General features: G+C 41.5%; 1 protein-coding gene across 1 annotated transcript; it reads left to right on the top strand.

Moving 5' to 3' along the window:
- Window positions 1-2,188: 2,188 nt before the first annotated feature.
- LOC124553990 (ankyrin repeat domain-containing protein 6-like) lies at window positions 2,189-5,837 on the top strand. The gene is made up of 2 exons (XM_047128014.1): window positions 2,189-2,598; window positions 5,357-5,837. The coding sequence occupies exons 1-2, from the start codon at window positions 2,189-2,191 to the stop codon at window positions 5,835-5,837; spliced, it is 891 nt and encodes a 296-aa protein (XP_046983970.1).
- Window positions 5,838-13,058: the final 7,221 nt, after the last annotated feature.

Here is a 13,058-nt window from a genome sequence, read left to right as displayed (position 1 = left end):
GACCCCCGAGACACTTCCATCTGTCATGGAACACTCTATTTCTCAGTTTCAACTTGTGGCACAAAGCAGTGGACAGCTTACTGTACGTGCCTCGCGCCAGTCTCACGACAGCTAGAAACAGATGTCACGTTGCGTTTTATGCGGGTTTTGGCCCCAGCACAATTAAAAACCGGTTTTTCCCATCCGATGTGCTACGATCTCGGCGCGGTGGATGGGCTTGCCTAAATAACACTGCCACATCTGTTAAGACTGCCAGACTTGTGCAGTTGCGCACATTGAACACTACAGATGGTGTAATGTGCTACCTAAACCGCAGACTTCGTATTGCAGTTGACCTGTGATTTGAAACCGACCCCATTTTAATTTAAGAGCTTTACAGCATCATCTATTGGCAAAATGTTCTTTAGCTTTTTTTTTTGTTCCTTCATGTGTTTCCCTGTGTCAATAATATGATGTTCAAATCTGACGCCATTCTGAGCAGTGGCGTTTTGAAAGTGGAGATTTAATTACGGACATCCTCTATATGGGAGGAGCATCACACACACACACACACACACACACACACACACACACACACAAGCACACACGCGCGAGCGCGAGAATGCTTTGTACCGAGGGAGTAATCGGAATATATCGTAGAGAGGAGTTCTGCGTCTTTAGGGTAACGACAAGATATAGGAAAGGGGATAACTCTACACTTGCGTGTGTGTGTTCTCATTACCTCTATGTTCGCGAGAAAAGGGTGGTATTTAAGACAAAACTCAAATAACGAAATCAATACGTTCTCACTAAGAGGATCCTATAATGAATGCAAACAAGTTTACAAGGAAAGTTGTGATGATTATTCGGAAAGTGAGATAGTACACAGATCCCAATTAAACACGCCTTTTGTCATCTCATAGGTAAGAAATGAAATGAAATCAAAGAAGATCCTCACTTCCCAAACTTTTGTTTCGAGATAAAATTCAGAGAGATCATGATATTATGTTTAGCATTTCTCATATACAGCTGCGGTGAGTAGCAACCGAATATTAGATTTGCTATCCTTGGCCTTATATTCATTTTCTATTACATGATTCTGATACATAGTAATTATTCCGCCGTAAAAGTTTTAAAGTAATGAAAAAAGTACTTCCTCTTCAAGTAGGTTTCAAATTTTTGTTTAAGAATTCCGTGTATTTGGTCGTTAGTTCGGAGTGGGGGAACATGAACCAATTATCAGCAATCGCCAGTGAATGTCCAGATCAATTAGTAGTGGGGCATACAGGTTACATGTTGGAATATCAGTCACTGGGTAGTTCACCACAAAGTGTATGCTGACACTAATTGCATTGAACGTGAGCATGAGCAGAGAAAGGCTTTGGATGTTTGAAACAAAATAATTACACAATGGAGGAGTAATGTCAATGAAAACTATCCTTTTATCAGTATTATCTCCAGTGCTGTGATAAGGGGAGATCAATTCCAGAACGATAACACATATGTTAGTTGGACGGCTGATGTGTTCTATATTACTGGCTCAACATTTTTTCCTATTCGTGGTTGGGTGTCGTCCTCTTGGAATGTGTCGAGTGTGTTGACGAGTCACAGTCGGATTGGTTAACTGACTGTGTGATCCAAGTCATGCAAGACAACGTACAGAAATAGCTGTTAAGAACAGTGTAAACAGATTCCTTAATACGATGAGCGATTAGTAAGATACATCGTTTACTGTAGCTATTTATGACGTTCTTAGTAGTTTGCTAGACATCGATTTTGGTGACTGTGCAGTAGCTACAAATTTACGGAGCTACATCTCCAGTCTGTCTGAGAACACATTGTGGAAAATCTTCTAAATTGGGGCGAAGATTTCCAGCTGTTCACCTGTGTAGTTTGACATACCAATGATAACTTCGTGTTGTAATTCATCTGTTATGGGTAGCTTTTCCGAACTGTTTCTTGACACAGGTCTCTGTACTATATACAAATGTTGAGGGTGCTGTTGTAAGGACAAAGAGCTGCTCAGTGGTGACATGTTTCAGAACCAACCACCATGTTGGCCACCAAGAAAGTTCAGGAGACCGCAGCTGTGGATCTGGGTGCTCTCCTCGATGAGAGTGACGGCGCCATAGTGATTCTGGTAGCAGGGCAGACGCGTCTGGTGGCACACAGGGCAGTCCTGGCCGCCAGGAGCTCCGTGTTTGCGGCCATGTTCCAGCACGACACACTGGAGGCCAGCACAGGTGAAGTCAGCATCACGGATATGGAGGGCCCAGTTTTGCGCCAGCTGCTCTCATACACGTACACCCTCCATGCCCCCCAGCTGTCCAGCATGACCCCACAAATGCTGGCAGCTGCTGATAAGTACGGCTTGTCGGCCCTGAAGGCTGCTTGTGAGCAGCAGCTGGCCACGCAGCTGACTGTGGAGAGCGTGGCAGCCACAGCTGTCCTGGCAGTGAGGCACTGCTGCCCAAGCCTGACTCCGGCTTCAGTCGCCTTCATAAAAGACCACAACTTCCGAGTAATGGCTACACAGGGCTGGGCAGACATGATGCGTAGCCACACTGAAGATTTGATTGAAGTGAGTCGCCTGCTTGCTGAACCACCAGAAGAAATCAGGTAAATATGAGAATATGTGCTTATCTGTGTTACCCAGTGCTCTCTCTCTCTCTCTCTCTCTCTCTCTCTCCGTCTCTCTGTCTCTCTCTCTCTCTCTCTCTCTCTCTCTCTCTCTGTGTGTGTGTGTGTGTGTGTGTGTGTGTTTTCAAGTTTACAGTGTTTGCCATTGAATTTCCTTGCATGTGTCCACACTGTCAAATACATCAGTTGACAGCTACAAAAGCCACTGGCTGATAGCTCACAAAGCTTTCATTGTATTCTCATGACTGGTTCACTGGATCTCTGGATGGAATTGTGTTTATTAGTAGATAAGTTAGCTAAAAAAAATCATGAATGAGCCAAATTTTTGATAGCTTCAAAAATTGTTTTCATCTGTAACATGTTCCATTTATTTGCAGTAATTAATTTGTTACATTGTCTATGTACAACACATTGTTAGATGTTGGCATCTGGTTTCCAAACAAAGATCATGTTAACAAGGCACCCAGCAGGTGACGTTCTTGCTGTGGTCACAAAGACGTGCTGCTCACTACAGTAACAGACATGAGTGTGTGTGTGTAGTTTGTAGTTAGGCAGGAGCGTGTTTGGAATTTGTTTTGCGTGACATACAGGTCACCATAACCTCTTTACAGTAAGAATACTTCAGGTGTTTCGTGTCACTGTAGCTGCTGGTGCCAGAGGCAATAAGATCGCTATAAATGGCATACTGCTGGATAAAGAGAAGTTGAAGATAAAAAGTAAGTATGTCAATCTATACCAGCACCAAGAACATGTTAGTATGTTCAATCAACGAGGGCAGTAACATATTTACAGTTTGCATTTCTCGTGTTACCATGCTGTAAGCGCTTACCTGTCGAAGCTTTTTGGTGCAGGGAAGTATACCACTGTTACCTCACTCCTAAATCAACGTCTCTCACTATGCATTCAGCGACGAAGACGACACCTTAGAGCTGACAAGCGGACATCTGCACACTTCAGCATTCTACAGTCTAGCAGTTCCAGCTTTCACAAACATCCCATAAAGTGCCAACAAAAGTGGTGATTGCATTGGTGGATATTAAAACTCGGCATGTCCTAATAAAATAAAAAACGCTTACTTAATAGTGTTACATACCAGTCAGTGTAATCAACGGCTGGCGTTGGCTATGAAGTTTTTCATGACAGTCTTTGCCTGAAAAGCTCTCGGTTGCCACATCAGATTCGAATAAAACTCAAACTTTCGATTGTATCCTCCACCATAGTCCTCCCTGATGGTGATGGAGGAGTTCTCACACTGGTGCTCCTCTCACACTACCACGGCATGTGTCTGCCACAGTAGAGGACAATACCACAGGTCAGTGTGTTGCATTATTCGCTTCCACTTCCTTAGTACGTGTACGCAATATGCCAACAGTTTTGGTAACACATTATTCTATTAACTGCCAGCAATATAACTTTTAATGCACATCAAATGAAATATATCAGGCACTAAGGAAAATGGTATGGTTCTCAGTCTGGTTGTGTGTGCAAGCCATCCAGTACACAAGGTGCTGCAAGCACAGGGGCAGCAGGTTGTAGCAGTTTATTCCTTGTGTACCCACAAGACATCAGACCAGCCCACACAACAGTAACACGGCAACTTTGTGCGGGCCACACATTTCCCTCTCCTCTCTGTTTGTCGGTGTCTCAGAATGTGTGCTACACTTTGGTGCTATTTCTTAGTTCTTACATGAGCTGCATGTATTGTACAGTGTGTTCAGGAAGCTAAGATTGGGTTATAGGAATACATATAATATGTACACAAGTGCTTGAATTGTTAATTTACTGTGAGGCTATAGGTCTTTCTGATGTAATATTTAGACATGGCCGCCACAATAATCTATTTCAAATAGTGTTAGTGTGTGTGTGTGTGTGTGTGTGTGTGTGTGTGTGTGTGTGTGTGTGTGTGTGTGTGTCTAATGGACTTAATATCATTGTTATATCTGTAATATGTCAACAAACTGTTTTCTGCAAAGCTGTAATTTTCTCTAATTGGTGATGGCATGCCCAGAATTTTACTAACTGGACTGAAATTTTATGCTGCCATTTGAGGACATTGCCATCAAATTCCTAGAGATTTGATTAGGTTGGTTGGTTGGTTTGGGGAAGGAGACCAGACAGTGTGGTCATCGGCCTCATCGGATTAGGGAAGGATGGGGAAGGAAGTCGGCCATGCCCTTTCAGAGGAACCATCCCGACATTTGCCTGGAGTGATTTAGGGAAATCACGGAAAACCTAAATCAGGATGGCCAGACACGGGATTGAACCGTCGTCCTTCCGAATGAGAGTCCAGTGTCTAACCACTGCGCCACCTCGCTCGGTAGATTTGATTAGTTTTGTGTTTTCCCTTTAAAGTGTCAGAAGATATTGCTGTTCAGAGATCCAGTGTTAGCTGTATTAAGTATATGTTTCTACAGAGGTCAACAAGTGGTTAACAGTAACATCCTGATTTCAAAGGAACTTTGTGTCTAGAATGAATTATTGCAAAATGCGATGACTCACTCATGAGTTGAATTGTAGTAATGGTACGTGAATGAAAACTTTGATGAGAGCATACTGATATACATACATATCTTTTACATTGACTTTCAGACTATTCCACATCGCAGATGGGATGCTGCTACTTTTTTAATTTTTCACTGGACAGATGCGTATTCATACAGTTTCATTGCTATGACAATTACCTTCATTTGATTTATGTGTTTACAGTAGAGTGTAAGAACTTCAATGTTCTGTACAGGAGTCTTTCGGTCGAGGAGAAAGACAGGAGGCTGATCCAGGCAGCTGAGGAGGGGGCAGTGGAGGAGATACGGACTCTGCTCGCCGCAGGTGCTGACTTAGGAGTGAGGGACAAGTACATGGGGACCGCCCTGCATTGTGCAGCGAGGGAGGGACACGTAGATGCAGTGAAGTATCTGGTGGAGTGTGGAGCAGGCCTGGAAGACAGGAACAGGAAGCAGAGCACTCCTCTGCACTTAGCTGCATGGAAAGGCCACACGGCTGTGGTGCGGCTGCTGGTGGCTTGTTCTGCAGACCCCAACGCCAAGGGTGACTGTGGGTGGACGCCACTGCACTTTGCGGCATGCTATGGTCACACAGAAGTGGCAGCTGTGCTGCTGGAGGCGGGATCTGACAGGAGCGCAAGAGATAACAGTGGGAACACACCACTGGACCTTGCTAGACATAACAATCAGCAGCAGCTCGTAGGGATACTCACGTGAAGTTTACAAGGCAACAAAAATCAGGAGGAAAACAAACAAAGCATCATGTCATGACTTAACATTATTTTTGAGTAATGTATTAATCCGGCATCTGTTGTTTGCACCCATCACTGTGTAGTGCATGTACTACTCCACTAACAACTCAGCAATAGGTACAATATGGATAGTAACATAAGTAATGTAAGTATTCTTCCTCATTAGGGAAAGATCTGAAAAACGTTAGTTGAGCAACCATTTTAACGCTCCAGCTGTCACGTCAGTTTTGTAACATTAGTAGTCGCCAACCAGCCTTCATGTTCTTTAGAGGCACGAAAAATAGTGCCTCAATATGTTTGGTATTGAGAAAAAACTTTACTTTGCTTTTTACATAAATAAATATATATTTCAATGTTTGAATTTTATTTCTTCTTCATAGGTAGTTACCAAATCTCAGAAGTATCCTACTCTTTTATTTAACCACAAATTTCTAACGCACACAATAATCTCACATCACATTTGGTCGACATGTATTTTACAGTGTATATTGCTTCTACACCACTAATTGCATCATACTCAGGTTATTTATTAGTCGTGTTGTTACTTATACACAAAAATTTACTCTTCCTGTTCCACCACTTCATTCAAAGTGCCACATGTACAATTTCCACAGACAATGGGAGAATGATTTTTGCACATAAACATCTTAGACTGACTACAACAAAATCTGGTAACAACATTCCTTTTTCCTGCATACATAAAGCAGCGACTCTTCCTTGTGTTAGCAGGCTCTTCCAGTTGTCAATTTTACTCCTATTTATAAGGTGCCAAAAACATTTTGGGATCGTTTGCAAAGGTAAAAATGTGCAATGCTGTAACTAATGAGCTTCCTCTAAGTTGTTGAGACAACTGTTTCAAAAATATCCTTCTTGGTTTTCTTGGGCTTCCTACATTGGACTGCAACAATGTTTGAGCATTTTTATTTTCAAAGTGTCAATGTAAGTGATGTGTTTCTGCAAAAGTGGGACTCCTATTGGAAAACTAGTACACCAGTTACCAAAAGTAATATTCCATTTGGATCCATCCACAGTTTCTGCCAGTCAAAGCATAATGTTATATACTTTATTTGACACCTTGTAAGGGTATCTGATTGTGTTCCACCAACTGATGATTTGTAGAATGATGTGGCCTCGTAAATAGCAAAGAATTTCAAGCCATAAATGGCTGGTTTGTTTGTTATGTACTGAATGAACAATAACATGGGCCAACGAAAAATGTTTTTTGAAAAAAATTTTTTTACTTTGGTAGATGATCTTTATAGATTTTTATGAGCTGAATCCAAATCTAGCCCAGGTTTTTTTCTATCGTCCATGGTTTTCGAACATTATGCTTTTTATTATAGAGTATAAAAATCCCATGCTATATGGTAAATGGGGACATTAATGAAATGCTTTGTTACAAAATAGGCATGGTTTGTATTAACAGTTGTTTTTACTTAAAACAATGATATGTGTTAAGAGTTTTCACTTGTCAGCTGGAATAGGTTTGTATTTTCTTTCTCTTTTTCCTTGAAGCTTCTTGAGTAGCTTTTTCTATGATGAGGTTCTTGCTGAACTTCTCGATGAAGTGACCAACAGTGGTCCCCCATCATGTTGGTGTTCCAGCGGCCTTGGTAGCGTTTTTTCGTCACTTTTATGTCCTGATGAAATCGCTCTCCATGCTCCTCACTAACATCTCCCACATTGTGGGGGAAGTATTCAAGGTGACTGTTCAAAAAGTGAACTTTAAGTCTCATTGAACATCCTAAAGTTTTAAACTTCTTTAACATTGTAGCTTTAATAGAAACGTATTCTTTTTCATGTCCTAAGAACTTTGTAACGACTTGCTTGAATGATAACCGTCATTCCTTCTCATTTAAGGTCATTGTGGATTCAAAGTTAACATCAAACATCAATTTTCTAATGTCAGGTCTGACAACGATGCTTTCTTTTAGTTTAGCTTCTGAACGGTTTGGAAACGTTTGGCAGAGATACTGAAAACATGGTCCATCTTTAGGCAAAGTCTTTACAAACTGTTTCATTAGGACTAACTTTATATGTAGAGGTGGTAAGAGTACGTTTAATTAGATCTACAAGGTTTCTGCATAGAATGTTCTTCTCAGCAGGTTTTAAAGACTTCCACAGAGGGCAGGTCTTTCTGCGCCAGTGTTGATCCCTAGCACTACTGTCCCATTCACATAAGAATCATGGAAATTTGGTAAAGCCACCTTGCCAACCAAGGACCATGCATGTTACTTTTAGATCGCCACATATCATCCAACCATGAGCAGAACAGCCTATTTCATTTAACACTATTTCTAGGTTTTCATAGATTTATTTCATTTGTACAGAATGTCCAACAGGTATAGATTCATACATGTTACCATTTTGTAATAAAACAGCCTTTAAACTAGTTTTGGATGAATCAATAAACAGCCTCCAGTCGTCCTTTTTGTATTCAATACCAAACTCATTCATAAGATTGGGAATGTCTGGGCAGTACACTAAATCACCTTCTTGTTTGAAAAGGCTTGGAAAATTGCTCCTCTCTCTCTTTCTATACGTATATATGCTGCTTCCAACTGCTAATAAGTTTTATTTTAATCTCGAGCCAAGCAATGTAGCTTAACCAAATCGTTAAGTTCAGTCTGAGTAAACAATTTGGGCTCTAGACTTTCTGTATTACAATGGAATTCATGAATATTTGGTTCATGTAAATCAGATTGCACATCAGAAAATATTTCTGTTGGATAGAATTTAAATCATCTGGTAGTTCAGGAACAAGCAATTCTACACCATGCCCTACAGGTCGGATGGTGGACAGAAGGTTAGGGTAGCTTATTACCTTCTTGTTTTTCTAATTATGACCAGTAATATCAACACTGCAAAAGTAGCAATCATCGGAATGATATCTTGCCTCCCTCCATATCATTAGGACCATTTTCTCAGATCGTTAACTCACATAACATACCTTATGCAGCGCCCAAGATTAATGTTGATAACCAAGTTTAGATCCAAAGTATGGTAGATAAACCTTTTTCACAAAGTCTGTAATGTTGCTTTGATGTTTGTTAATCACAATGCACCACAGATGTAACAAAAACTGTCAGCAGAGTTTTTACAGCCACTATTAGACATTGCACTGAGCACATGTACAGGAAACGGGAAAGTGAGGTTAGGTTGACAGTATACAAAGCACCATCTGTTATCACAAAAATAGAAACGACCTTTTCTTGCCAGCAAAGGTTTTTCAGCACTGCTACCATCATCTACATTCATCACACCTGCTTTTAAAATAATTTGACCTATATAAAAGCTGTTAAATTCTTTAAGAAGTCGCTTAATTTAATAAATTTAACTGTAAAACGTGAAGAAATGGTAGCTGTTACAGATTTTTAATTATCAATTTTTAATTATCATATTTGGATTTCCCACCCTAAAAGACATAAGAATTAGGTATTTACAGCAAAAACGTTTTTCCATCGTTGGCCTGTGTAATCTTTCTCTAAAAGCTGTCAGCATATCGTATATGATTGCAAACTCACCTAAATTGTTGCTTTCCTCACAGTCTGTAACAAATTTATCCTAATATGACCTGACCACTGCTAATTTACCTTTCTCATGCCTTTGTGTTCATGTCACTTCATAATCAAAGCTCATTCTTCTGCGGAGAAATGAGAACCATCTGTATGATCTACATGCTCTGAGAACTACACTGAAGAGCCAAAGAAACTCGTACACCTGCCTAATATCGTGCAGGGACCCTGGAAACACACAGAAGTGTCGCAACATTACGTGGCATGGACTCGACTAATGTCTGAAGTAGTGCTGGAGGGAACTGACACCAAGAATCCTCCAGGGCCGTCCATATATCCGTAAGACTATGGGGGGGGGGGTGGAGATCTCTTCTGAACAGCATGTTGCAAGGCATGCCCCCCAGATTTGCTCAATAATGTTCATCTCTGGGGAGTTTGGTGGCCAGCAGAAGTATTTAAACTCAGAAGAGTGTTCCTGGAGACATTGTGTAACAATTCTGGACGTGTGGGGTGTTGCATTGCCCTGCTCGAATTTCCCAAGTCTGTCGGAATGGGCAAAGGACATGTATGGATGCAAGTGTTCAGTCAGGATATTTACGCACATATCACCTGTCACCAGTCGCATGTAGATGTACCAAGGGACCCATATCACTCCAACTGCACATGCCCCACACCATTACAGACCTCCACCAGCTTGACATTCAGGATCCATGGATTCATGAGGTTGTTTCCATACCTGTACACATCCATCCACTTGATACAATTTGAAACGAGACTCGTCTGACCAGGCAACTACTTTGCAGCCATAAACATTTTTATGTCGGTGTTACTAGGCCCTGGTGAGGCGTAAAGCTTTGCATAGTGCAGTCGTCAAGGGCACATGAGTGGGCTTTTCATTCCGAAAACCCATATCAATGGTGTTTCATTGAATTTTTCGCTCGCTGACACTTGTTGATGCCCCAGCAATGAAATCTGCAGCAATTTGCGGAAGGATTGCACTTCTGTCACGTTCAACGATTCTCTTCAGTCGTTTCTGGTCCTGTTCTTGCAGCATATTTTTCTGGCCAAAGCGATGTCGGAGATTTGATGCTTTATCATATTCCTGACATTCACGGTACACTCGCGAAATGATTCTACAGGAAAATCGCCACTTTATTGCCGCCTCGGAGATGCTGCATCCCATCGCTCGTGCGCTGTTTGCAACGCCAAATTCAAACTCACTTAAATCTTGATAACCTGCCATTGTAGCAGCAATAACCGATCTAACAACTGCGCCGTATACTTGTTGTGATTATACAGGGTGTTACACAAAGGTACGGCCAAACTTTCAGGAAACATTCCTCAAACACAAATAAAGAAAAGATGTTATGTGGACATGTGTCCGGAAACGCTTAATTTCCATGTTAGAGCTAATTTTTGTTTCGTCAGTATGTACTCCAACGTGATCAAATTGTAAATTTTCACAATCAACATGTGTGGGCTGACTATAATTCGCACGCAGTTGTGCAATCACGTCATCAACACAGATTTTCTGTGAACCTTTGGGGAGACATTGTTGATGTCTTGATTGGGCCACATGTTCCTCCACCTACGCCCAATGGAGCACGTTATCATGATTTCATACGGGATACTCTACCTGCGCTGCTAGAACATGTGCCTTTACAAGTACGACACAACATGTGGTTCATGCACGATGGAGCTCCTGCACATTACAGTCGAAGTGTTCATACGCTTCTCAACAACAGATTCGATGACCGAAGGATTGGTAGAGGTGGACCAAGTCCATGGCCTCCACGCTCTCCTGACCTCAACCCTCTTGACTTTCATTTATGGGGGCATTTGAAAGCTCTTGTCTACGCAACCCAAGTATCAAATTTAGAGACTCTTTGTGCTCGTATTGTCGATGGCTGTGATACAATACTCCATTCTCCAGGGCTGCATCAGTGCATCAGGGATTCCATGCAACGGAGGGTGGATGCATGTATCCTCGCTAACGGAGGACATTTTGAACATTTCCTGTAAGAAAGTGTTTGAAGTCACGCTGGTACGTTCTGTTGCTGTGTGTTTCCATTCCATGATTAATGTGATTTGAAGAGAAGTAATAAAATGAGCTCTAACATGGAAAGTAAGTGTTTCCGGACACATGTCCACATAACATACTTTCTTTCTTTGTGTGTGAGGAATGCTTCCTGAAAGTTTGGGCGTACCTTTTTGTTACACCCTGTATAGGCGTTGCCAACTGCAGTGGTGTATTCTGTCTGTTTACATGTCTCTTTATTTGAATATGCCCCCCCCCCCCCCCCACTTACATGTCCCTTTGGCGCTTCAGAGTGTGATACCAGTACCATCATTACTTCAAAAGTGAGAGGCACCCACATGCCTTGCTCATACTGTGGCATCAAGCAGTCAGGCCTGCAAGATGAGTGGTCTGCCAAGCGAGTGGATTCATTCTTATTTTGTCGAGTAACATGAACTCTCGTACTCACAATTAAGCTACAAATTATCCTCCTGTATGAATAATACGCAACGGAAACGCACATCTGACTATCAGTAATTTACAGAACTCTGACTGTTCACTACGCACTGGCAATACCACATTTTCTTTCTTTTTTATTTAACGGCTTTTACCAACACGTGGCCATCGCGCTGAATATGAGTGGCGCACACATTATAAATTCGGGACATCATGACAACATACAATTCGAAGGAAAAGACCACCAATCTTTTTCTTTTTACTACCGTATTTATTCCGATAAATTCTATAACCTAAACGCAGAAATTCTATAACCTACAACAATAACACATGAGAAATTCCGCCCAGTGGGAATGGCTTTACATTGGTGAATCTCTATCTTATGGTCTTGTAATTATTTAACGCTACAGTGCACTTTCTGGATAGGATGGTGGATCTTTTATTATTTCTCACACTTCGACTCTCACAATCATCATCACGAAACTTTCCTCCAGACCGAGCAGTACAAAAGGAACACGCATAACCCACTACCTCTGAAACTACCTTGCTACTCTCCCATGCAAACCACACATACTTAAATTACATGACATACACCACACTACAACATGAAATACAACACACGGAATAGTCACAACATTATCACTTTCAGCTTTCCCACTTCCATTAATGTTTATCCCAGTTTCACACGACACTGCCCCACTTCGTAATTCTACTTTCCTACTATGAACTCAGGAGATATATGCACGTCTTCCTGTGCAATGCAAGCCAAGTGGCGTTGCTGGATAGACGGCTGACTCACCTTGTTTCTCTCTGAGTATTATAGTTTGAATCAAGCGTCACACGGAAACATATCTCGCAAAGTAATATTAAGAACATATTCATCACACACACGAGTCCTCAACTGATACCATGGACGAGTACTTCTCTTTATCCTTTGTCTCATGCACAGATTGAGACTCACACAGTACTCACCACATGGAAGTACTCGCCTCTAATTTCAAGTCCTGCACACGCTATTTCTTAAATATTTCAACTTATAGTACACATGCTAGTAATTCAGCTTAACTTAGCACACGGAAGTATTTCAACTTATTGCTACACGTGGTTTCATTGTGACCATTGGTCACTTCCGAAGATTACTACGATCCCATTAATATTACCTGTCTGACATTTAATTCTCCCCACAAAAGTTCCTGAA

Source organism: Schistocerca americana, chromosome 11 (assembly GCF_021461395.2).
Source record: "Schistocerca americana isolate TAMUIC-IGC-003095 chromosome 11, iqSchAmer2.1, whole genome shotgun sequence".
Taxonomy (NCBI): domain Eukaryota; kingdom Metazoa; phylum Arthropoda; class Insecta; order Orthoptera; family Acrididae; genus Schistocerca; species Schistocerca americana.
Note: the sequence above shows the minus strand (reverse complement) of the source record. Positions and strands in the feature narration are given on the sequence as shown.

Excerpts from the sequence above, each read along its gene's own strand:
- LOC124553990 (XM_047128014.1), top strand. The coding sequence starts at position 2,189 with ATGTTCCAGCACGACACACTGGAGGCCAGCACAGGTGAAGTCAGCATC. Across the intron at positions 2,599-5,356 it reads GAACCACCAGAAGAAATCAG|GAGTCTTTCGGTCGAGGAGA; the intron begins GTAAATATGAGA and ends TGTTCTGTACAG.